At 36.2% G+C, this 27806-nt stretch overlaps 1 protein-coding gene across 3 annotated transcripts in view; it reads right to left on the bottom strand.

Annotated features, from left to right (window-relative positions):
- Nucleotides 1-27806, bottom strand: part of MSH4 (mutS homolog 4) — a 99259-nt gene that overhangs the window by 36258 nt on the left and 35195 nt on the right. For 2 of the 3 annotated variants that reach the window (XM_086390638.1, XM_086390637.1), the window contains 7 exons: nucleotides 27203-27270; nucleotides 17107-17181; nucleotides 11937-12001; nucleotides 10698-10867; nucleotides 2610-2746; nucleotides 1521-1624; nucleotides 166-290 (listed from right to left, as the gene is read on the bottom strand). In XM_086390638.1, coding sequence (XP_086246764.1) covers nucleotides 166-290; nucleotides 1521-1624; nucleotides 2610-2746; nucleotides 10698-10867; nucleotides 11937-12001; nucleotides 17107-17181; nucleotides 27203-27270 — 744 coding nt within the window. The remainder of the gene's footprint in view (nucleotides 1-165; nucleotides 291-1520; nucleotides 1625-2609; nucleotides 2747-10697; nucleotides 10868-11936; nucleotides 12002-17106; nucleotides 17182-27202; nucleotides 27271-27806) is intronic. The other variant, XM_086390636.1, reaches the window with a different exon arrangement.

Genomic DNA, 27806 nt, shown 5'->3' with positions numbered 1-27806 from the left:
AGGGTAATTTCACTTTCTATATTTTGAGTCTTAGTCTAGGACCATAGGTAAGAGACTATATATCAGGGAAAAAAATATAAAACATTCATAATTGCTACATAAAATTGCTTGAATGGAATACAAATTTCAGTATGCAACCTATTTATTCCAAAGAAAATAACTTACCATAGTCAGAAAGAGTACAGGCATGAGCAAATGACAGTAGCATATCCAGCATTGACACAGTGTCAGACAGTTTATATAAGCAATGAATATGCTCATAAATCTCACTAAGCAGTTTGCACACGATCCTGAAAGTGCATGTTTGATAAGAGAAATAGTGCTTTTAAAAGAGGGGCATACAACATAATTATAAAACAATATAAAATTCATTGCCTAAGGTAAAATAACATTGACAGTTGAGTTGTACACTAGATAAAATCTGTTGTTCTATTGTCTTATTTCAGAGATGAGGAAACTGAAGCTCATAATCAAGGTCACAGTTATTTAGTAGCAGAGAATCCATCTTCTGGTGTGTTAAGACCAAGTTTTTTTAAAGACTGCTTTTCTTAAACATTAATAGAATAAATTTTTAGTATTAGAAATATTTTCTATAGGTCAAATGAAGCCCTCACTATACTTCAATCAGTAGATCCCATCTACTAATAATTTTGCTTTTGCAATGTTAAATTTAACACAAAAGCTATTATGTATTTTCTCTCTCACCCATCCTCTCTCTCTCCCTCTTTCTCTCTCTCATACACAACCCTAACTACATAATTATTTATGCTTTCATGTGGTAGTTACCATATTGTGACATAATATAAAAATTTTTCTCTTACATGGTAAAATATGTTCTGCAACTTAGTATATCTTATAAGCTTTTTGGTTTATGCTCTGAAATTGTTCTGAAAATCCAACATTTATCTTCATCATCTCAGCTCAGCAATTCTGAATTTCCTAGTTCTTATTTCTAGACACACTGCTACTGTTTTATGAACAATAAAATACTGGCAATATCATAATGTTGTTATAAATGTACTAAGTCATGAGAATTTGAGAGCTTACATGCTAAAGAAAAAGAATAAACTGAATGAAGTCCCAAATAAGCCCAGATGTGCCAACTTCTATACCATGATGAAGTATCCACTACAGAAGTATCAGTGGTACCAGAGATATTTCAAGCTCAAGTCAATTATGACATTTCTTAAAACTGTATTAAAAGGATGAGTGAAGTACTGATGAAATGTGGATATTTGGCTGGGTATCAAGCTTTTTCTATACCCCAGTATAATGGATTTATTTTGGGGGAGGGGCGGTTGCAATTAGATTTGCCCTGAATATTCTGTGAGGCTCAGTGATCTCAATCACAATGACAGACTTTAAAGTTTTAACTGTTTTTCTAGGAAATGGTCTTTCCTTGTTAACATTCATAACTATAATTTTCTGCAACCAGAAAAAAAGTCAGTTAATGAAATGTATCATAGTATCTCAAATCAACTCAATTTAAATCAGTATTCAAACATTTCAAATGCTCTTACATATAAGTCATGTGATAGATTTCTCTCAAAGACTCTTGGCATCTTTCATTCATTTTAATTAAATCTGCTGATGTAAAGCTGTAAGAATTTTTCACTTTAGAAATCTGCTAGGAGATTAAAAAAAAAGTCAAGATACATACTCTTATGAAGTAAAACATACAGATTTTAAACAACACAATTATAGGTACTTAGGTTAATCACTTTAATTCTTGAGATAATTGTATCATCAAAAAAGTCTCAAATAATGTTTGTAGAAAAGAAAAGATGACTTCTCAAGTTAAAGCAGAATATTTTAACCTAGTCTGTCTGACATGACTATTTTTACAGCTCTTAAAGTAGCCATGTAGAAATGTTAACAAAAATATTACACCTCATTACCAAGTAATAATATGTATGGTAGATAGGAACCTTCACTCCATCTGTGACCCCTGTCTTAGCCCTTGCCTCATAACCAAACTTCACTCAGTCTCTAACCCCATTACTAATTCTTGACCCATTTTTTTTTTTACTTCATCCATCCCTTATTACTGGATAATATTTAAAGACCTGAAAGGTTTGTTTTTGTCATAAGGTACTCCCTGCAGGTAGAGAAAGATTAAAGTGGGTTAGACTTTCCCAAATCAGTATCCTGTGGAGGAATTAACGTATATATAAAAAAATACTCCCCTGGTCCAAAGATTTGGCAATACTGGGTATTTAAAATATAAGCAGATTTCTTTATTTTAGGACTTTTAAAGCTTTAATAGGTAGATGTGCACTGAGAATAACCTAAAACAGGAAATGGTACAGTACTTTTCAAACTTCTTTGATCAAAAATTCCTTTTGGATTTTCTTACTTCATTTTCCTTTACTACCCTTATCAAGCTCCCAGAATTATGGGAAACACTGTGTTTGGTATTTCTCTTAAAAACTCTTCTCAATCACTCTTAGATTAGTAAAGTTGTTAGGTGGGTGGGTAGAAGTAAGAGAAGTAATATACAGAACATTCAGAAACCTATCGTGTAATACTCAATATGTGCCTGAAAATATGTAAGTGCAATTCTGTAAAATCAGAAACAATAATTTCCTAACCAGAATTCTAAAATGAACCTTAATAAACTCTGAAGGAAGTTGATCATTGGGTAGGACTGTACAATCTGTAGTCATCTGAATGAAAAATCCTCGAGCAGAGCTAAAACTTGTCCTTAAAGGAAGACTATATTTTTCTGCAAGCTGTGTTATCATTCCTAGTGGCCAGAAACAAGAAAAACAAAAACAAAAAAAAATTTGTGAGTAAATTACTCTTCATGTTTAAAAAAATCACTAACATTTCTTTGTTATTTATATACAAGTAGGAAGCTCTTATTACTCTTTTCTTTTAACTGAAATATGAAATTGACAACCCAGTCCAATATTCTTGCCTGGGAAATCCCATGGACAGAGGAGCTTAGCAGGCTACAGTCCATGGGGATGCAGTCAGACACGACTGGGCAACAGAGAGGGAGCACACACGCACACACACACACATACTTGGTTTAAATACTGCATTAGTTTCATATGTACAACATAGTGATTCAGTAGGGTTTTTCGCAGATTATACTCCATTATAGGCTATTACAGATTAAATATAATTCTGTTATATAGTAAATTCTTACCAATTATCTATTTTTGTATAGTACTTTCAATCTGTTAATCCCACAGTCCTAATTTGTCCCTCTCTCCTTCTCTCTCCCCTTTGGTAACTATGAATTTGTTTTCTGTCTGAGAGTCTGCTCCCATTTTGCATATAAATAAATTTGTATTGGTTTTTAGATGTCACATAAATGTGATATATAGTATTTGCCTTTGTCTGACTTATTTCACTAAGGCTAATATTCTCTAGGTCCATCCATGTTGCTGCAACTGCCAATATTGTTCTTTTTTATGGTTTAATTATATTCTACTGTATATATACCACATCTTCTTAAGCTAGATGGGCACTTGTGTTTGTTCCATATCTGTTAGGAACATGCTGTTAGGAACACTGGAGTGTGTGTATCTTTCCAAATTAGAGTTCTCGTTTTTCCAGGATATATACCCAGAAGTATGATTGCTGGATCATATGGTAGCTCCATTTTCAGTTTTTTCAGGGAAGCTCTATACTGTTTTTCATAATGGCTGTACCAATTTACAATCCCACCAACAGGGTATGAGGTTTCCTTTGTTACACTTTTAAACTCTAACAATTTTTAACATCTAAAATATGTGGTTAAGTATTCTTTTAAGAAAAAAACACTATAGTAAAAAGGTGGTCATTCAGATAAATATTTTGAAAGTAAAAGAAATTGCAAAAACCAAAATAATAAAACCAAAACTAGAGTTCAGTTCAGTTCAGTAGCTCAGTCGTGTCCGATTCTTTGTGACCCCATGAATTGCAGCACGCCACACCTCCCTGTCCATCACCAACTCCCGGAGTTGACTCAAACTCACATCCATCGAGTCGGTGATGCCATCCAGCCATCTCATCCTCTGTCGTCCCCTTCTCCTCCTGCCCCCAATCCCTCCCAGCATCAGACTCTTTTCCAATGAGTCAACTCTTCGCATGAGGTGGCCAAAGTACTGGAGTTTCAGCTTTAGCATCATTCCTTCCAAAGAAATCCCAGGGCTCATCTCCTTTAGAATGAACTGGTTGGATCTCCTTGCAGTCCAAGGGACTCTCAAGAGTCTTCTCCAACACCACAGTTCAAAAGCATCAATTCTTCGGTGCTCAGCTTTCTTCATAGTCCAACTCTCACATCCATACAACACCACTGGAAAAATCATAGCCTTGACTAAATGGACCTTCGTTGGCAAAGTAATATCTCTGCTTTTCAATATGCTCTTTACGTTGGTCATAACTTTCCTTCCAAGGAGTAAGTGTCTTTTAATTTCATGGCTGCAGTCACCACCTGCAGTGATTTTGGAGCCCAGAAAAATAAAGTCTGACACTGTTTCCACTGTTTCCCCATCTATTTCCCATGAAGTGATGGGACCGGATGCCATGATCTTAGTTTTCTGAATGTTGAGCTTTAAACCAACTTTTTCATTCTTTCACTTTCATCAAGAGACCTTTTAGTTCCTCTTCACTTTCTGCCATAAGGGTGGTGTCATCTGCATATCTGAGGTTATTGATATTTCTCCCGGCAATCTTGATTCCAGCTTGTGTTTCTTCCAGCCCAGCGTTTCTCATGATGTACTCTGCATATAAGTTAAATAAGCAGGGTGACAATATACAGCCTTGATGTACTCCTTTTCCTATTTGGAACCAGTCTGCTGTTCCATGTCCAGTTCTCCCGTTGCTTCCTGACCTGCATACAGATTTCTCAAGAGGCAGGTCAGGTAGTCTGGTATTCCCATCTCTTTCAGAATTTTCCACAGTTTATTGTGATCCACACAATCAAAGGTTTTGGCATAGTCAATAAAGCAGAAATAGATGTTTTTCTGGAACTCTCTTGTTTTTTCGATGATCCAGCAGATGTTGGCAATTTGATCTCTGGTTCCTCTGCCTTTTCTAAAACCAGCCTGAACATCTGGAAGTTCATGGTTCACATATTGTTGAAGCCTGGCTTGGAGAACTTTGAGCCTTGTGAGATGAGTGCAATTGTGTGGTAGTTTGAGCATTCTTTGGCATTGCCTTTCTTTGGGATTGGAATGAAAACTGACCTTTTCCAGTCCTGTGGCCACTGATGAGTTTTCCAAATTTGCTGGCATATTGAGTGCAGCATTTTTACAGCATCATCTTTCAGGATTTGGAATAGCTCCACTGGAATTCCATCACCTCCACTAGCTTTGTTCATAGTGATGCTTTCTAAGGCCCACTTAACTTCACATTCCAGGATGTCTGGTTCTAGGTGAGTGATCACAGCATTGTGATTATCTGGGTCATGAAGATCTTTTTTGTACGGTTCTTCTGTGTATTCTTGCCATCTCTTCTTAATATCTTCTGCTTCTGTTGGGTCCATACCATCTGTCCTTCATCAAGCCCATCTTTGCATGAAATGTTCCCTTGGTATCTCTAATTTTCTTGAAGAGATCTCTGGTCTTTCCCATTCTGTTGTTTTCCTCTATTTCTTTGCACTGACCACTGAGGAAGGCTTTCTTATCTCTCCTTGCTATTCTTTGGAACTCTGCATTCAGATGCTTATATCTTTCCTTTTCTCCTTTGCTTTTTGCTTGTCTTCTTTTCACAGCTATTTGTAAGGCCTCCCCAGACAGCCATTTTGTTTTTTTTTTGCATTTCTTTTCCCTGGGGATGGTCTTGATCCCTGTCTCTTGTACAATGCCACGAACCTCCATCCATAGTTCATCAGGCACTCTATCTATCAGATCTAGTCCCTTCAATCTATTTCTCACTTCCACTGTATAATCATAAGGGATTTGATTTAAGTCATACCTGAATAGTCTAGTGGATTTCCCCCAGTATAACCTCTATATTAGCAATATTGGAGTTTACTTAATATTTGTTTCACTTGTGTGATATTATACATAGAAAACCCTAAAGACTCTATCAAAAAAACTCTGGTGAGTTAAATTAGAACTCACCAATGAATTCAATAAAGTTGCAGGATACAAAATTAATATACATAAATCTGTTAATTTGTACTTAGAAAGCTATAAGACACTGATGAAAGAAACTGTAGACAACATGGATAGAAAGATATATCATGTTCACTGACTGGAAGAATTAATATTGTTAAAATGACTATACTGAAAAAATGTATAGATTCACTGCAATCCGTATAAAAATATCACTGGCCTTTTTCACAGAATAAGTCTAAAATTTGTATGGAAACACAAAAGACATTGAATAGCCAAAACAATTTAGAAAAAGAAGAACAAAGCTGGAAGTATCATGTTTCTTGATTTCAAACTATACTGCAAAGCTCCAATAATCAAAACACTATGGTACCGGCACAAAAACAGACACATAGATCAAAAGAACAGAGAACCCAGAAATGAATGCACATTAATACGGGCAATTAACCTATGACAAAGGAGGCAAAAATATACAATAGTGAAAAAACAGCCTCTTCAATAAATGGTGGTGGGAAAACTAGACAGCTACAATAATCAAACTGGACTACCATGCACAAAAATAAATTCAAAATGGTTTAAAGACTTAAATATAAAACTGGAAACTATAAAATTTCTAGAAGAAAACCGGCAGTAAGCTGACATCAGTCTTAGTAATACGTTTTTGGATGTATCTCTTCATGCAAGGGAAATAAAAGCAGAAATAAACAAATGGGACTATACCAAACTAATAAATTTTGTACAATGAAGAAAACCATTAACAAAACAAAAAGGCTGCCTATTGAATGGGAGAAGACATTTGTAAGGATATATCTGATAAGGGGTTAATATCCAAAATATACAATGAACTCATACAACTTAATAAAAAAAAAAAAAACTCATTTAAAATCGTGCTGAAGATCTCAATAGACATTTTTCCAGAGAAGACATACAGATGGTCAACAGCCACATGAAAAGATGCTAGACATCAGTAATCATCACCAAAATGCAAATTAAAATCACAATAAGATATCACCTTACACCTATAGAATGACTATTACCAAAAAAGACAACAAAGAACAAGTGTTGGTGAAGATGTGGAGAAAACAAAACCCTGGTACACTGTTGGTGGGAATGTAAATCGGTGCAGCTGCCACGGAAAAGTGTGGAGAGTTCTCAAAAAATTAAAAATAGGTAAATCAACTATACTTCAATAAATATTTTTAAAAATCTAAGATAGAACTAACCATATGATCCAGCAATTCCAATCCTAGGTATTAAAAAAAAAATACACATCCCTTTGTTTGTTGCAGCATTATTTACAATAGCCAAAATATGAAAGCAAACTTACTGCCCATCAATAGATGAATAAAGAAGTGGTGTGTGGGTATGTGTATTTGTTGTTGTTCAATAGATAAGTTATGTCCAACTTTTTTGTGACCCCACAGACTATAGCACACCAGCCTCCTCTGTTCAAGGGATTTCACAGGTAATCAATACTGGAGTAGGTTGCCATTTCCTTCTCCAGGGGATCTTCCCAGGGATTAAACCCTCATCTCCTGCATTGGCAGGCAGGTTCTTTACCACTGAACCACCCAAGGAAGCCCATGTGTGTGTGTGTGTGTGTGTGTGTGTGTGTGTGTATCATGCTATCATCTGGCTAACACCAGCCATTAAAAAAATGAAATCTTGTCATTTGTGATAACATGCATGGACCTAGAGGGTATTAAGCTAAGTGAAATAAATCACACAAAGAAAGACAAATACTGTATGATTTCACTTATGTGTGGAATCTAGAAAACAAAACAAATGAATAAACATAACTGAACAAAAACATAGTTATAGCTACAGAGAACAATCAGGCAGTTGTCAGAGGGAAGGAGAGGAAAGAAATAATGAGGGAAATTAAAAGGTATAAATGTCCAGGTGCAGTACAAGTATGAAATGTGTACACTGTGGTTATGTAAATACAGTCAATAACTATGTAATATATTTGTACGGTGACAGATCATAACTAGACATGGTGATCATTTTGAAATGTATAGAAATACTGAATCACTATTTTGTGTAATAGGAACTAACATAATGTTGTAAGTCAATTATTCTTCAAAAAAAAAAAAAAACTCAGAAAAAAAGAGATCAGATTTGAGGTTACCAGAGGCAGGGGTAAGGGGAGAGGGGATTAGACAAAGGCAATCAAAATGCACGAATTCTAGTTATAAGTAAGTACTAAAGATGCAATGAACAACATGGTAAGCATAATTAACACTGCTGTATACAGCTGGCTACAGTCCACTAAGAGGACACCACTAAGCAATTGAGTACATGGATGCACACATCCATGCACACACATTATATATGAAAGTTGTTAACAGAGTAATTCCTAAGAGTTCTTATCACAGGAAAAAATATTATTTTATTATTTAATTTTATATACATATTAGGATGGATGTTCATTAAATGTATTGTGATAATCATTTCATGAGGTATATAAATCAAATTATTATGTATACTGTAAACTTATACAGTGCTGTATATGAATTATCTCAATAAAGCTAGAAAGAAAATAAAAGGAAAAAAGTTATATGTTATTGCAATAATTAATTCACAATAAGAAATTCCCTCTAAAAAGCATACTTTACAAGGCAAAATATTCCAAAAAGGAAATAGGTGTTTCATCATTTAAAATTCCTAAAATGTCCAAATCTTCCTATCAATTGCACACTCACTACAGAGTTCTAAATTTCTAAATTTATATTTTTAACATGATGACCATTAACTATTTGAATATTACTTGAAAATACTAACATCTTTATTCCTCAAATTGTTCCTCCAAGAATTTTCCTGTTTTTCTCAGTAGTACCACCATTCTCAGGCTAATCATTTCAATTAGCACCAGTGGCTACATTTCTTTTTACTTTACCATGGCCATATCTACTCAATGATTAACTCTTATCAATTCTTCCTTTAACCTTCATATTTCTCTTTTCTCATATACACCTGCTGTGTTAACTTGTAGTAGCTTAAAATAGTTCCTCTTTCCGTTGCTCCACTCAAACTCATTCAACACATCTTCCTGATCAATTTCACTCCACAGAGCAAAAATATCTCACTGCCTCTACATTCTCCTTGGGAAAAACCTCCAAACTGACCTTCAAAAACTAAATTCAGATCCCCAGTCTACATTTCTGACCATATTATCTCTTACTAGTTCTGTAAGAAAATGCCTTATTCCATCCTAACAAATTTCCTCACTCATCCCCTAAAGTTTCTTCAGGCCATTGTGCTTTAGTTTGTACTAAACTAAAGTACAAAAAAAAAGTGGGGGTGGTGGTAGAATTCCTTTGTAGGCTATTTTATGTACTAAAAACATTCCCATCTTCTATGCCTCTACACCCAGTCATTCTCTGACCCCTCTAATCTATTTTTTCTTCATTTACCTTACATCTATGTGAAATTATGCACTATATATAATTAATATACTTTATGTAGCAATATGGACACACGCATATATATACATACATATGTTTGTTTATTACCTGTCTCTGCTATTATTATAGCTTTATGAGGACAGGGAATTTGTTCTGTTCACTATGTATTCCCAATACCTAGGAGATTTTTTACTAAGAGACTTTACTAGATTTTACTAGGATTTTTTACTATATTTACTAGGAGATTAATAAACTCATTAAATGAATTACTGTACTGGCTTGCAAATGCTACCTTTCCCAGACAAAAATATCTCTTCCTCCACTGAAACCCATTAGCACTGATAGACAGTATTTTTCACATAATTTATATGCAACACTGTACTAAGGTAAAAACTACTCTCCAAGCCTTCATGTAACCCTATATTTAAATTTGAAGACACTCTATATTTAACTTTGGAGAAAAGAAGTGATACATTTTAACACTTTGAGATCTTTTTTTTTTTTTTAAAGGCTCCTTAGACGATAATGGAGCCTTTAAAATAAAAAAAAAGGTTCCTTAGACGATAATATGAGCAATGGCACCCCACTCCTGTACTCTTGCCTGGAAAATCCCATGGATGGAGGAGCCTGGTAGGCTGCAGTCCATGGGGTCGCGAAAAGTTGCACGCAACTGAGCGACTTCACTTTCACTTTTCACTTTCATGCATTGGAGAAGGAAATGGCAACCCACTCCAGTGTTCTTGCCTGGAGAATCCCAGGGACGGGGAGCCTGGTGGGCTGCCGTCTATGGGGTCACACAGAGTCGGACACGACTGACGTGACTTAGCAGCAGCAGCAGCAGACGATAATATGGGCTTCCCTGGTAGCTCAGAGATTAAAGCATCTGCCTGGAATGCGGGAGACCTGGGTTCAATCCCTGGGTCGGGAAAATCCCCTGGAGAAGGAAATGGCAAATGGAAGATCCCCTGGAGAAGGAAATGGCAATCCACTCCAGTACTCTTGCCTGGAGAATCCCATGGAGGGAAGAGCCTGGTAGGCTACAGTCCATACTCACAAAGAGTAGGACAGGACTGAGTAACTTTCCTAGACGATAATACGTTTTAATCTTATCTGTCGTTTTGGTAACAAAAAATAAAATTAAAATATGCCTGGTTAATATCATCAGCAAAAACAAAAAGCATGTCCTAAAACAATTTGCTTTATTTCGAAAAATCAGAAAACATATGCTCAAAACTACCTGCTATGTCATCTACAATCTCTGTATATGTTCTTCTGGCTATGTCAAGAAATTCATTTATGTTAGACCTCACTGCATAGCACTTCTGAGTCCTCATGTTCAGGCATCCCTTCATGTATCTGGCATCATCATTAATTACTGTTTTAATCTTGTCAAGTATGATTCCAAACCTGAAAATGAAATTATAGGTAATAAGTCAGTTATTTTAATTTGCAATTTGAATATGTTAATGGTAGCAAATATCATATCTTCTTAAAATTATTGTTGAAAATTTTTTTGTAAATAGTCAATATATATATGAAACTATACAAGTTAGGACTCTGACTACATCAATTTTAAACTATTTTGTCAGTCCTAAGTACGTTCCTAAAAAAAAAAAAGTGACATCACCAAGGATAATCCTACAATGGCTAGTAGTCTCCCAAACTATACATACTAATTGTGTGTGAATATAAAAATATATCCCTGAATCACTATTATAAAATTCTGGTTTCACGCTCGTGGGCTCATTTAACATTTACTTATACCATGAGCATTGAGTTAGGTGCAGGGAGTCAAAGAAGAATTAATATATGGTCTTTGCCCTCAGCTGGGGCAAGAGATACCAAACATACTGTGAGACAGTTTAATAACTTACTATAGTGATCATGCAAACTATAAGTCTGGTAACACCTATTTTCCTAACCTTTTATTTTATTCTATTATATATCTGTCTGTAATAATTCAGTTATATTATTAACCTCATTTTGTGACCTCACACAAGGTGAGAATCTTGAATCAATAAAATAACAGTTTTTAAGTATCATGAGTCTTTCTGGTCAAGAAACAAGGTGCTACTGCTAAATGCAATACTAAAATTAAACTATAACTAAATATTATTCAGTATTCATATAGACTATTTTTGTTACATTAGGTCCTTATGATTTAACATAAGAGACTAATATATTTTTAGATTTGCAAGTTTTTCCAGGGAGAATAGCTTAAAAAAGAAACATCAAAATTTTGCATGATTCCAGTTTTTAATGCTATTCTAATTGTCCACTAACAAAAATTATGCTGTTACCCTATCTATTGTTATTTATAAAATGCAATATATAAATAAATTTTTAATAAATAAAGTTTTTGTTAACCAACACTTAAGTAATTGTCCTACAGAATACAAATAGAGTTCTTAAAATCAGTAAAGATCAGGAAGAAAGGAATAATCTGCTATTTTATTAACAGTTGAATGACAAAGACCTCTTATCTTCCAAGGAACCATAATAAGCTCTTAATAAAGGTGTGTTACAGTTCTTCAGAGTAATCTATTAAAGAATAAGATAAACATAGTTAAGGATAATAAATTACAACATTATTGAAACAAAACATTTAGACTTGTTTAGTACTTTACATTTTACCAAGTACTTTCTTGCTTCATTTTCTCATTTACATACTCATAAAGGATATTTTATGTATGCAGGTGAAAACAGATTGTATCTGGCCCATTTTCCAGATAAAGAGCACATGGCTAAACAGTACCATCCACTGGTTTACTATTATGACTTACTTTTCTTGTCTCCTAACTAATCATTAACTTTAAACTGCTTATTGTCAATAGTAACTTAAACAGTTATCATTATATATTCTGAGTATTCTATGTATACTTCCAAAATGTGGGTTAAATGTACATTAAACTAAAAAAGTGTTTTTATGTTGGTAAATAGAGCAAGTTCTCCATTCTTATATGACAAAAGTATGGATTCTTATTTTGCTTACTGGAAACTATGTGTGGTCATTATTTGAATAAACAGTAGAAAATATAGGTAATCTGATTTTAACCTTATTTTAGTTTTCTATGAGACAATGGCAATAATAACTTTTTTGGTTTTTAATAGAAAAATAATATTTACATACCAACAAAAACAAGTAATTCATAAAAGCATAAAGAAACACATTTATTATTCTATCATACCTCCAAAGACAAGTATTATGGTATACATTCTGTCACTTTTTCATATCAAAAATTTAAGGATGGAGCCAAAGCAAAAAGAATACCCAGCTGTGGATGTGACTGGTGATAGAAGCAAGGTCCAATGCTGTAAAGAGCAATATTGCATAGGAACCTGGAATGTCAGGTCCATGAATCAAGGCAAATTGGAAGTGGTCAAACAAGAGATGGCAAGAGTGAATGACAACATTCTAGGAATCAGCGAACTAAAATGGACTGGAATGGGTGAATTTAACTCAGATGACCATTATATCTACTACTGCTGGCAGGAATCCCTCAGAAGAAATGGAGTGGCCATCATGGTCAACAAAAGAGTCTGAAATGCAGTACTTGGATGCAATCTCAAAAACGACAGAGTGATCTCTGTTCGTTTCCAAGGCAAACCATTCAATATCACAGTAATCCAAGTCTATGCCCCAACCAGTAACGCTGAAGAAGCTTAAATTGAACGGTTCTATGAAGACCTACAAGACCTTTTAGAACTAACACCCAAACAAGATGTCCTTTTCATTATAGGGGACTGCAATGCAAAAGTAGGAAGTCAAGAAACACGTGGAGTAACAGGCAAATTTGGCCTTGGAATACAGAATGAAGCAGGGCAAAGACTAATAGAGTTTTGCCAAGAAAGTGCACTGGTCATAACAAACACCCTCTTCCAACAACACAGGAGAAGACTCTATACATGGACATCACCAGATGGTCAACATCGAAATCAGACTGATTATATTCTTTGCAGCCAAAGATGGAGAAGCTCTACATAGTCAGCAAAAACAAGACCAGGAGCTGACTGTGACTCAGACCATGAACTCCTTATTGCCAAATTCAGACTGAAATTGAAGAAAGTAGGGAAAACCACTAGACCATTCAGGTATGACCTAAATCAAATCCCTTATGATTATACAGTGGAAGTGAGAAATAGATTTAAGGGCCTAGATCTGATAGATAGAGTGCCTGAGGTACTACGGAGGGAGGTTCGTGACATTGTACAGGAGACAGGGATCAAGACCATCCCCAGGGAAAAGAAATGCAAAGAAGCAAAATGGCTATCTGGGGAGGACTTACAAATAGCTGTGAAAAGAAGAGAAGTGAAAAGCAAAGGAGAAAAGGAAAGATATAAACATCTGAATGCAGAGTTCCAAAGAATAGCAAGAAGAGATAAGAAAGCCTTCTTCAGCGATCAATGCAAAGAAATAGAGGAAAACAACAGAATGGGAAAGACGAGGGATCTCTTCAAGAAAATCAGAGATACCAAAGGAACATTCATGCAAAGATGGGCTTGATGAAGGACAGATGGTATGGACCTAACAGAAGCAGAAGATATTAAGAAGAGATGGCAAGAATACACAGAAGAACTGTACAAAAAAGATCTTCATGACCCAGATAATCACGATGGTGTGATCACTAACCTAGAGCCAGACATCCTGGAATGTGAAGTCAAGTGGGCCTTAGAAAGCATCACTACGAACAAAGCTAATGGAGGTGATGGAATTCCAGTTGAGCTATTCCAAATCCTGAAAGATGATGCTGTGAAAGTGCTGCACTCAATATGCCAGCAAATCTGGAAAACTCAGCAGTGGCCACAGGACTGGAAAAGATCAGTTTTCATTCCAATCCCAAAGAAAGGCAATGCCAAAGAATGCTCAAACTACTGCACAATTGCACTCATCTCACAGGCTAGTAAAGTAATGCTCAAAATTCTCCAAGCCAGGCTTCAGCAATATGTGAACCGTGAAATTCCTGATGTTCACGCTGGTTTTAGAAAAGGCAGAGGAACCAGAGATCAAATTGCCAACATCCGCTGGATCATGCAAAAAGCAAGAGAGTTCCAGAAAAGCATGTATTTCTGCTTTATTGACTATGCCAAAGCCTTTGACTGTGTGGATCACAATAAACTGTGGAAAATTCTGAAAGAGATGGGAATACCAGACCACCTGATCTGCCTCTTGAGAAATTTGTATGCAGGTCAGGAAGCAACAGTTCGAACTGGACATGGAACAACAGACTGGTTCCAAATAGGAAAAGGATTTAGTCAAGGCTGTATATTGTCACCCTGCTTATTTAACTTATATGCAGAGTACATCATGAGAAACGCTGGACTGGAAGAAACACAAGCTGGAATCAAGATTGCCGGGAGAAATCTCAATAACCTCAGATATGCAGATGACACCACCCTTATGGCAGAAAGTGAAGAGGAACTCAAAAGCCTCTTGATGAAAGTGAAAGAGGAGAGTGAAAAAGTTGGCTTAAAGCTCAACATTCAGAAAACGAAGATCATGGCATCCGGTCCCATCACTTCATGGGAAATAGATGGGGAAACAGTGGAAACTGTGTCAGACTTTATTTTTCTGGGCTCCAAAATCACTGCAGGTGGTGACTGCAGCCATGAAATTAAAAGACGCTTACTCCTTGGAAGGAAAGTTATGACCAACCTAGATAGCATATTCAAAAGCAGAGACGTTACTTTGCCAACAAAGGTCCATTTAGTCAAGGCTATGGTTTTTCCTGTGGTCATGTATGGATGTGAGAGTTGGACTGTGAAGAAGGCTGAGCACCGAAGAATTGATGCTTTTGAACTGTGGTGTTGGAGAAGACTCTTGAGAGTCCCTTGGACTGCAAGAAGATCCAACCAGTCCATTCTGAAGGAGATGAGCCCTGGGATTTCTTTGGAAGGAATGATGCTAAAGCTGAAACTCCAATACTTTGGCCACTTCATGCAAAGAGTTGACTCATTGGAAAAGACTCTGATGCTGGGAGGGATTGAGGGCAGGAGGAGAAGGGGACGAGAGAGGATGAGATGGCTGGATGGCGTCACTGACTCTATGGATGTGAGTCTGAGTGAACTCCAGGAGTTGGTGATTGACAGGGTGGCCTGGAGTGCTGCGATTCATGGGGTCGCAAAGAGTCGGACACAGCTGAGCGACTGAACTGAACTGAACTGATTAACTACTTGGTTCCATTTTTTGTCATTTTCCACATTTCCATTGGCACACCAGTATTTTCTCATAAAATTACACAAGTTTTATGATAATAGAAAGATTTTCTGTCATTTGTGATAAAATTTTCCTAACTTTGTCATTTTGACTTTGCCTTAGACATACCAAAGTTTAAAACTTTGTGTTTCATCAACTATCAGTTTGGGGGGATGATTTATTATACTTATTTCATTCTAAGAAAGATGACAACACTTTTGAAATATTTTGCCAAATTGTTGTATGTGTCTGTAGTAGAATAAAGTTTATAACAAAATTTTTCTACACTTTTCATTATTTTTTATTTTTATAAAGTGATTCTTCTTTGTCTTTTAATTCAAAGTTTTTCAAATATTGTACACCATATAGAATTAAAAATAGATGAGAAAAATCACCATTGTATAACCATCACAGTTATGTCAGATAAAAGTCATTAATAAATTCCAAAATCAAGGGGTGAAAGTTTGACAAGGACCAGTGAATTTGCCCAGTCTCAAGGTATCTCTCCACAGATTACTTATAACTTTATAGTGAAGTAATTGATCAAAGTTATTGTCACCAAGAAGGAAAAAGTGACATGTGCCTCTTGATACTGAGAAAGATACAACATTGCTCACAGAGTACTACTGTCAAACATGTATAACCCAAATTTAATCATGAAGAAACAATCACACAAACAGGAATATCCTATTAAACAACTGACCCTTACTCTTCAAGATGTCAGTATCACGAAAGACAAAAAAAGGCTGAAAAACTTTTCAGAAGTATAAAGAACCATGACATTAAATACAATGCCTGGTCCTGGACTGGATCCTCTATCAGGGGAAAAAAAATTACCATAAAGAACAATATTAGAACTATTGGAAAAATATGAATACAGTATAGGCTATACATAGTTTACAGTTGATCCTTGAACAATACGTGTTTGAACTGTCTGTGCAGGTCCACTCATGGGTGGATTTTTTTCAATAGTAAATACTACAGTACCACATGATCTGCAGTTGACTGAATTTATAGATGTAGAACTGCAGATATGGAGGAACTGTGGACACTGAGGAACTGAGTATACAAACAGCAATAATAAGTTATAGGTGGAATTTCAACTGTAGGGAAGGTTGGTGCCCTGACCCTCATGTTGTGCAATAGTCAACTGCAATAGTATTGTATCAGTGTTAAATATCCTGAATTTTTTAATTATATTGCAGTGATGCTAGAGAACATCTTTGCTCATAGGATGTATGCACTTTAGAATGCAATTCATTCTCAAATTGTTCATTAAGAGTAATAACAAAGGTAATAATATGTGTGTGTGCTGTGTGTGGAAAGAGAGAGAAGATGGGAATTCATTATTTCTATTCTTAAAACATTCTAAATGTGAAATTTTTTCAAAACAAAAACTTTTAAAAAACTGATGCTAGACATGTTTTACATAAGACACACACATATAAATTACCTTTAAAGGATCCACAAGTTCCAAGGTATGTTTTAGGTATATTAAATTTGTTATCTTTGATTCAGCTACATTAACCTATTCAGACAAAAAAATCCAAATGTGGACACCATAAATACTTAATACATGAATGAATTTTCCTTTTGAACATTCTACACTTACATTTTCCAAATATTTTTATTTATTAACCTAGGCAGGTAAACCACCTAGGTCCGGAGTCATCAGTCCCAGGGCCCCATACCACTAACGGTCCATGGCCTATTAGGAACCAGGCCACACAGCAGGAAGTGACTGGTGGGTAAGCAAGCAGTTTCATCTGTATTTTCAGACACTCTCCACTGCTTGCATTACTTTCTGAGCTTTAAATCCTGTCAGATGAGCGGTGGCATTAAGATTCTCATAGGAGTGTGAACCCTACCCACTGTGAACTACAAGTATAAGGGATCTAGGTTGTGCACTCTTTATAAGAATCTCAATGCCTGATGATCTGAAGAAGAGCTGACATGGTGATGTTAGTGGTGGGGAATGGCAACAAATATAGATTATCATTGGCAGATAGGTTTGACTGCACAGAAGATAGATATGTGATACGAAGCAAGCATGATGTGCTGTGCTTAAGTCTCTCAGTCATGTCCGACTCTTTGAGGCCCCAAGGACTGTAGCCCACCAGGCTCCTCTGTCCATGGCATTCTCCAGGCAAGAATACTGGAGTGGGGAGCCTATCCCTTCTCCAGGGGATTTTCCCAACCCAGGGATCAAGCCCAGGTCTCCCTCATTGCAGGCAGATTCTTTACCATCTGAGCCACCAGGGAAATCACCATAATAAATTAATTGCTTGCAGACTCATCAAAACCCTATCATTGAGTAGCAAGCAACAAGTTGCATCTGGTGTCAGGCTTTAGAGAGGCAAATGAGTTGATGTACTTCAATTGCACAGCTGTATCTGGTAGCAGGCTCTAAGTCAGAATCCAACACTTATTTCAGTCCGAGCATGGGCACACATTATTTTATTTACCACTTCCATTGACACCTATTTGCCACACTGTGCACTTGTCTTGTCACAGTTTTGGTAAGCCCACAAGCTAACCCTAGCCAAAGTGAGTGAAAAAGCAAACCCCACTGAAGAGCTTCTTTGAAAAACGGGAAAGATCCAATGATGAGATAGCAGAAGACTCTAATAAGACTGCCAACAAAAAAAAGCTGCATTTAAAATACCAAGCTGCTGCTAGGTCGCTTCAGTCGTGTCCAACTCTGTGCGACCCTATAGACGGCAGCCCACCAGGCTCCCCCATCCCTGGGATTCTCCAGGCAAGAACACTGGAGTGGGTTGCCATTTCCTTCTCCAATGCATGAAAGTGAAAAGTGAAAGGGAAGTTGCTCAGTCGTGTCCGACTCTTCGTGACCCAATGGACTACAGCCTACCAGGCTCCTCCATCCATGGGATTTTCCAGGCAAGAGTGCTGGAGTGGGGTGCCATTGCCTTCTCCAAAATACCAAGAGCCCTTCTTAAATTACGGGTTCACTGCAACAGGTGATTCACATTCTCCAAGTCTGCTTTATATAATATGTGGCAACAGGCTATTCAACGAAACCATGAAACCTTCAAAACTGCTTCACCCCATGAAGACCTAGCACCCTGCATTAAAAGACAAGCCTTTGGAGTTTTTCAAAAGAAAAAAGTGAACACAAAGAACAGAAGCAATTATTGAAGGCCACCACTTTCTCAAATGTGTCTTCACTGACAGCATCTAAAGATTGTGCATGCTGTGACAAAAATCGAAGATCCTGAGGACCATAACTAAGACTGGTGCAACCAAGTAAGAAAACAAACATTTTTTTTTTTAAAGAAACTACTTCCAGAGGTAAGGAATATAGGGAATTTATTCATCAACTCCTATTCGGTACTGGTTAAGACCTATCACTGGGGCACTGAGGCAACAACTAGTGAGGCAACTCACTAGTTTCCCTGGGACCAGAGAAAAGTCCTCAGGTAGAAAGTTTTAGCTGCTTGCAAAAAGAAGCATATCTTACACAAAAGTGAATACCAAGAGGATGTAGGTGGCACACCAACAAGGTCTACTCCACAATAATGAGTAAAAAAAGCCAATTACAAAATGGGAAATGATATGTGCAACACACAGAATCAACAAGGGGTTTATATAAAGAGAAGCTCTACAAACCAAAAACAATGATAACTCAATAGAAAAATGGGCAAGACTTTCACAAAAGCAGATATTCAAAATGTAAATATACATATGAAAGCACATTCAACCTCATTAACAAAAAAGGCCAATTAAAACCACAATGAAGTACTACTATCTACCAACCACTATAGCTAAAATTTTAAACTGACAAGATCAGGTTTGAGAAAAGAGCAATAAGACTTCTCATATACTCCTGATGGAAGTGTAAATTAGTAGATACAATCATTTTAAAAAACATTTTGGCAAATATTTTGTCATTATCTACTAAATTCCATTCCTATGTACCCAATAAAAATATGTCCAAAATTCTATTAAGAAACAGATATAAAATTGTTAAGCAATATTATCTCTAATCGCTATAACCTGCCAACAACTCAAAAGTTCAACAACAGTGAAATAAATAATGGCATATCCATACAGTGGAATATTATATAGCAATGGAACTAAATGAGCTATAGCTACATGTGACAACATGATTAAATCTTACAAACATAATGTTGGATAGAAGAAGCCAGAGATTAAAAAAATATACACTGAATAATTCCTCATATGTAAAGTTTTTTAAAAAACTGGTAAAACTAAGTTATAAAGAAAAATTAAAAAGTAATAAAAAGTGGTTTCTTTTCAGAAGGAGGTAGAAAATAATGAACAGGAAGAAGCGGAAAGAGAGTTTCATGTTTTGTTTTTATTTTGCTATTTTTGGCTGCGCTGGGTCTTTGCTGCTGCACACGGTTGTACTCTAGTTGCAGTGCCCAGGCCTCTCACTGCAGTGGCTTCTCTTGTTGCAGGGCACGGGCTCTAGGCTGCATAGGCTTCAGCAGTTGTGGCACTCAGGCTCAGTAGTTGTGGTGCATGGGCTCAGTTGCCTTATGGACTGTAGGATCTTCCCAGATCAGGGATCAAATCCACGTCCGCTGCATGGCAGGTGGATTCTTAACCACTGGACCACCAGGAAAGCCCAGGAGGGGAGTTTCAGAAGTACCAGAATATTGACTGGTCATCATGTGAATGTTCACTTTCATAATGCCTGAAGACACTTTTGGCTGTAACATTTGGGGTAACTGTCAGGGGACATTCAACTTTAAGGGATCCAATATGTTGCACTTTCTTCCTTTGTGTGCCATTTCTCAAGGACTCTCTGTTCCTTATCAGTTCCTGGAATACAGAAACAAGTAGAGCTGTATGCAGTTCTCAGGACTGAGATCATGGGAAAGAGCACCTGCTTGGATTCCCTTCAAGTGACTCCCTTCAGTGACTCTCTTCAGCGACCTTGTACTTAATAGACTATCCATTTTGTTGTAACTGGTGGAATTTCATTCTTTTTAATTGCTGAGTAATCATTTTACTGAAGATATATGAGCATGTGAAGTGAAGTGAAATCACTCAGTCGTGTCCGACTCTTTGCAACCCCATGGACTGTAGCCTACCAGGCTCCTTCCTCCATGGGATTCTCCAGGCAAGAGTACTGGAATGCGTTGCCATTTTCCTTCTCCAGGGGATCTTCCCAATCCAGGGATCGAACCCTGGTCTCCCGCATTCCAGGCAATATGCATTTCTGCTAATAAAGTACTCTTGTTCCACTACAGACTTGGGTCCCCCACGTCCTTCTTTCTGTCTCCCACCAATTCTTTAGAGAGTGGAAACCTACTGAGCTCACTTTCTCACCCGGGCTTTCAAGACCTTCTTGAGAGGACGCCCTATGCCTTCGTGAGCGTTACAAGTCCAGTGCACGGGCTTTATTGGTTTTCCACGTAACCCGAGGGATATTGCTTTCTCTCTTTCTGTCAACTCCAGTCCGCAGGTCCCGGTCTGTAAAAGACCACAACAGGTAACAATTGGATTCTACTGGCATCTAGTGGGTAGAAGCTATGGTCCATGCTTAGAAACTCAGCCATGTCCAACTCTTTGCAACCCCATGGACTGTAGCCCACCAGGTTCCTCTGTCCATGGGATTCTCCAGACAAGAATACTGGAGTGGGTTGCCATTTCCTTCTTCAGGGGATGTTCCCGAACCAGGGATCAAACCCAGGTCTCCTATATTGCAGGAGGATTCTTTACTGTCTGAGCTAGCAGGGAAGCATCTAGTAGGTAGAAGCTGTGGATACCACTAAACATTTTACAATGCACAGAACAGTAAAAGAATTACCATCTCAACACATAAATAATACAAAGTTGAGAAAATCTGCTGTAGAGGAGTTGTATTACACAAATACTCTCTTAATCTCTTACATCACTGGTGATTTCCTTCCTGCTTCTTCTTTCTCTGTCTCTTTTCAATTTCTCCTAACCTTGATAGCATTGAAAAAATTAAACTGCTATAAACTTTACAGTTTCAAAGTACTAACTGTTGTCCATACCACATGAGCAGGAAGGCAGACCAGACCCTTCCCTAGGTGAGTACTCCAGATAAGTATCTAGCCCCAAAAGACACCTTAATTGCAGTTTGTAAGACCTTAAACTCTTGACCCACAGAAACTGAGAGGTAATAAATATGTATAGTTTTAAACTGCTATAGTTGAGGTCATTTGTTATGCTACAATAGAACACTAATTTTGATCCATGGGTCAGGAAGATCCCTGGAGAAGAGAATGGCAACCCATTCCAGTATTCTTGCCTGGAGAATCCCATGGACAAAGCAGCCTGGTGGGCTAAGTCAGTGGGGTTGCAAAGAGTCAGACCTGACTGAGCAACTTACACACACACACATAAAGTCTCTTTACAGTTTGCTTTTTCAAAGTGAAGAAGAGAGTCTCACCAAGGAGAATTGGGAGACAACTCTCTATTAGCCTTTTGCATTTTTGCACATCTAATGAGCAAAGGCACTGACTGCCTTTGTTCTACACAGACTTTTCAAGGATGTTTGTATAGTGAACACACTTGAAAGATATATTGTCTACTTCTAGGGCAAAGGGTAGGTTTGCTCACAGTCCTTGAAAATAAAGATGGGGCCTCCCTGCAGAATAGCAGGCAAATATGGTTCAACCCCTGGGTTAAGAAGATCCCCTAGAGTAGGAAATGGCAAGCTACTCCAGTATTCTTGCCTGGAAAATTCCATGGACAGAGGAGCCTCGCGGGCTATAGTCCATGGGGTTGCAAAAAGTCAGACTCAACTGAGCAACTGAGCACATACGCTTACTGCCCATAAGATTCAGGTTCCCTACATCAGCAGTTCTCTCCCGTGAAACACTGTATGTGCAGGTGTCATATAGCCCTCTTCACATCATCCTGTTGGAAAGGGAGCTTGGGGAAGCAGTGAAGAAAATGTTGATATTCTGGCTGTGGCTATTGTTATGAGTATAAAGTCTTTTCTCTCTGATCTAGGAGTCTGTGTCTTCTGTTAGCATTTATCAAACTGTGGCAGGCTACCTTGTCACTTTGGAAGTAGGGTAGAATATCGCATCCCTTACAGTTACTGATAACACTATGCTGTAATTGCTTTTTTAAAAAAATAAGAAAACAAAATCTCAAAATGAATTTTAAATTCCTTTGGATTAGAGGCTTACTTCCTACTATATCCCTAGCACTCACCACAGTGCTTGGTAAAATAACTTGTTGAATTAATAAAAGAAAGAGCTATGACCCAGATACTCTTTACGGCAGTCTGAAATCAATGGGAAAAATTTAAAACTTAGGTAAAACTTGAAAAAATTATTTAATATCAAAGTTTTCAAATGTGGGAGTAAGTACTTTAGATGTTTTATAATGGAAAATACAAACATTCTTAATGAAAAACATTAAATAGTAAGGTTATAAAGACTACATAAAAAGAAAATACATCTGGATTAATTTAAAAAAGAAATTTAAGTTTGATTTTCAATGAATGCTTATGATTGGAAAATATGCATTTTCTAAAAATCAATGTTCTTAACAGAAAATATAAGAATTCATCTTGGGTAAACAATTTCACACCGGAAATTTTCAGAGAACATTTTGTTCATTCAGAAGTTTAAGCCAATCATAAAATTCAGCCAATAGAACATTTAGTTCATCCATAAGTTTAAGCAAATCATGCCATTTAACCAGCACAAGTCTGAACTGATTTAGTAAATATTGTGTTTAAGTAAGATATAGATGCTTATATTAAATTACTTTAAAGTATCATTTAAATATATCTCCAGATGGTTAGGAAAACATTAACTGAGAAACAATAAAGGAAGACTGAAATTTATGAATTATGTATGAAGTCAATATATTGCTTAAGTTTCCTTAAAAGTTAGTAAATCTCATCTGAAAAGTATTTTTTTAAAAAAACCTCCACAAAGGACATATGTGCTGGTTAGGAAAAAATTTACAACTATGACTGGTCCCCCCAAAACTAAAAAGGATGACAAGTAACACTGGCCCTTAATAACCTTATGGAGCTAGTTACAGTTTGCCTTTTTTGGACAAGAAGAAAGATTCCAGATTCTCAGTGTGCAGAATTACCTTATACCAAAATTTCTGGCTTTTCTAAAATCTGATAGTCAAATTGATTACAGAAGCTGGTTAGTTAATCACAGATATTTCTCAGAGAGGTAGTTGGCTAAAATGATATTCCTTTCTTAATAAAACCAGAAATGATCTAATGCAAAAATATGTACAGCTGACCCTTGAACAACACAGGTTAGAACTGCATGGATCCACTTAAATTTGGATCTTTTAAAATAAACACTTCACTAGGTTTATCAGTAAGGATTCCAATCAACAGTAGGTTATCAATAGTTAAATTTAAGTGAAAATGAAAGTTGCTCAGTTATATCCAACTCTTTGTGACCCCATGGACTATTACAGTCCATGGAATTCTCCAGGCCAGAATATTGCAGTGAGTAGCCTTTCCCTTCTCCAGGGGATCTGCCCAACCCAGGGATCAAACTCAGGTCTCCCACATTGCAGGCCAATTCTTTACCAACTGAGCTATCAGGGATAGTTAAGTTTGGAGGAAGTCAAAAATTATATGAGGAATTTCAATTGTGCAGAGGGGTTAGCACCCCTAAGCCTGATGTTGTCCAAAGGTCAACTGTATATTACTAATTCTTATAGCTAGTGACACTAAAGCATGGATATGTATGACTATGTAATACTACATATTACACATTACACAATGTGACAACAATGAGACTGCTCTCGGGCATAACCTGATAATTAATTCTTTCCTATAATAAAATTGAAACAAAGTCTTTGCTTACACACAGCTGAGAGTTGAATTGTGTCCCCCTCTAAAAAAAGATATTTTGAAGTCTAAACACTCAGTACCTCAAAACACAGTCTTATTTGGAACTAGGGTCACAGAAATAACGAGTTAAGATGACATCATATTGTAGTAGGTAGACTCCTAATTCAATATGACTGGTTTCAAATAAAACACAGTCATGTGAAGGACTTCCCTGGTGGCCCAGTGGTTAAGAATCCACCTGCCAATACAAAGATGTGGGTTTGATCCCTGGTCCAGGAAGATCCCACATGCCATGGAGCAACTAAGCCCATGAGCCACAACTACTAAAGCCTATACACCCTAGAGTCCATGCTCTGCAACAAGAGAAGCCACTGCAATGAGAAGCCTATGCACCACAATAAAGAGTAGCCCCTGTTAACCACAATTAGAGAAGCTCTGCGTGTATCAACAAAGACCCAGCACAGCCAAAAACATAAATAAACAAATAAGAAAAAGACAGCCACGTGAAGACACAGACACAAGGAAACCACCATGTGACAAGGAAAAGAGAGATTAAATGTATATAGCAAGTCAAGGAACACCAAAGATTACCAACAAACCACCAAAACAGGTAAGAAAGGATTCTCCTACAGGTTTCAGAGAAAACATAGCCCTCCCAACATCTTGATTTCAGACTTCTACCCTCCAGACCTGCGACAATAAAATTATAGTGTTTTAAGCCATGCAGTGTATAGTATTTGTTTCAGCAGGCCCAGGAAACTAATATTAATTGTAAGTACAGAGTAGCCATTTCCTATTCCTACACTGAGTTGCATTTTTTCTGTGTTAAAACATGTCATTCATAAGTAAAACTGTTACTTAAGATACTTTTCATTTGAAAATACCATTCAAAGCAGGACATCTGGCAAAAGATCATAAGGGCTAACTGGTCCTTTGGGTTTATATTCATAATTGATAACTCATTTTTAAGTCTCTGAAGGTCTGTAAATATTTGATGGCTCCAAAAACACTGCTAAACCAGTACAGAGGTTAAAAAATAAAGGTTAATGACACATGTTAACAAGAACATATCCGGAAGTAAAGTGAAAAACCCTTTATATATATTCTGTTGAGCAGAAGTTTTTTAATTGGATATATTCCCAGCTTGTGTTATTTTTGCTTTTGTTGCCACTACTCTATGCTTCTTACACCACATGGGAAGTGATGTAATATTATTTGAAGGTAGACTGAATTCAGCTAAAGATGTATTCTATAAACCTGAAAGCAACCATTAAAATAAAAAAAACAATGAACTTATCCAATAAATCAACAGAGGAGTAAAATGGGATCATAAAAGTATCCATTTAAACCAAAAGAAGGCAGAAGAAAAGGAAAAGAGAATATAGGTGAGATAAATGTAAAAAAGTACCATAACAGAAGATTTAAATTGTAACATACCAATAATCTCATTAAGTACAAATGAAATAAATACCCTAATTAAAAGTTCATTCCAGAAGAAACAGGTAACCTGAATAGCATCATATCTATTTAAGAAATTGAATTTATACTCAAGAATCTCCCTACAAAGAATAATTCCAAGTTTTAACAGCTTTATTTGTGAATTCCACCAAACATTTAAGGAAGAAACAATATCAACACCAGTTATACACAAACACTATGAGAAACTGAAGTGGAAGGAATGCCTCTAACCTCATTGTATGGTATCGATTACTTTTGTTTCAGATTTCAGTTGTTCTAGGTTACCTCTCATTTGTATATATTGAATTTTAAAGTGTTTCAATTATTTAAGGAAACTCCCAATTCTCCTCCTGTCCAACAGCCAAAACTTTTCCATATGATGATGTTTTTATTATAAATGAACCTTAAGAGTATTTCCTCTACCATATGAAAAGGCTTCCTAAATATAGATAAGCCTTCAATGGATTTGCAAAGTAATAAAATTTCAAATAAAATTCCACTGATACAGGACTTCTTTCCTTTTTAAGCACATGAGCAAAAATATGCAAGTGATCCTTGAACAACACAGGATTGAACACTGCAGGTCCACTCATAGTGGGTTTTATTCAATAAATAGAGTACAACACAATCCAATTGGCTGAATCTGCAGATGGAGAACCCTTGGATGCAGAAGGCTGGCTGTAAAGTTACATGCTGGTTTTCAATTGCATTGGTGATGGGGAAGAGGGTGCCCTAACCCCCATACTGTTCAAGGGTTAACTTGTAATTGTATTTGATAAAAGCAAATATTTCTCAATTCACTTTAAAGAGAAATGAAAACCATCTATTATTTTCTTTATAGAATGTGCCTACAGGCACTAAGTATTTAAATTTGTAAAAATCCAAAGCCTTGTTTCATATTTAAAGGTTAAGCATACTTGAAAACTAACTAATCAAACTTCACATAATGATCATCTTTTAAAGGACCTTGGAACTAACATAATTTTTATCTAGTTTATTAAGCAAATGTTTTGTAATCTAAGGTTTTTGAAAACTATGTCTTTAAGTAAATATTTGATAAATGAAATATGTCAATTCCTCAATTAATAAACTTTTAATTTTAAGTATATCATATATGATAACACATTGAGGAGAAAAGCTTCCTTTAAAAAGGCATAAAAATATTTCAGATAGTAATGACAAAGTACTTTCCCAAAAAACTTTCATATTTTCCAATTGTTACATCATATTAAGACAAGTTATATCACATAATATATAATAAAATAACATGTATACATTAACATACCGTGTCTTGCTTTGGAATTTGAACTAAAACAGAAAGAAGTTGCTCTGTATCAAGAAACCTTGCTATAACTGAAACAAACAGAAAATATGAGCAGTTAAACTTTATGTTACAGTTTAAAATATAGAGTATATAAAGTATTATCCCCAAATAATAATATAGCACAGTTTTATCTGCAAATACCACTTGTTTTAATTGTCTTCATCTATTTTACATTTACCAGGGATAAAATAATAAATTATAGTGTTCTTTTACTAACTTTGATTACTCAGAATTTGTCTTCAAATTTTGACACTGTTGATCACCCCTTCCTTCTTGAAACTCTACTTCTCTGACTTAAATATGTTGCTTATCATAATTTCCTTCCCACTTTTTTGATCTCTAACTTTTTTTCATGATACTTAAAGGATAAGATTAAAAGCCTAAAAGCATCAGTCAACCACTAACCACGTAACTTTCCAGGAGTTACCTAACTTCTCTGAACTTTAGCTGTTCTCATCTTTTAAAAGATGAGATGGTTCATCAAAAAACTAAAAATAGAACTACCATATGATCTAGCAATTCCACTCCAGGGTATATATCCAGAGAAAACAAAAATTCTAATTCA

The sequence above is a fragment of the Bos grunniens genome, chromosome 3 (assembly GCF_055505025.1).
Source record: "Bos grunniens cultivar Pamir isolate PY7600 chromosome 3, Bosgru_T2T1.0, whole genome shotgun sequence".
Lineage (NCBI taxonomy): Eukaryota > Metazoa > Chordata > Mammalia > Artiodactyla > Bovidae > Bos > Bos grunniens.
Note: the sequence above shows the minus strand (reverse complement) of the source record. Positions and strands in the feature narration are given on the sequence as shown.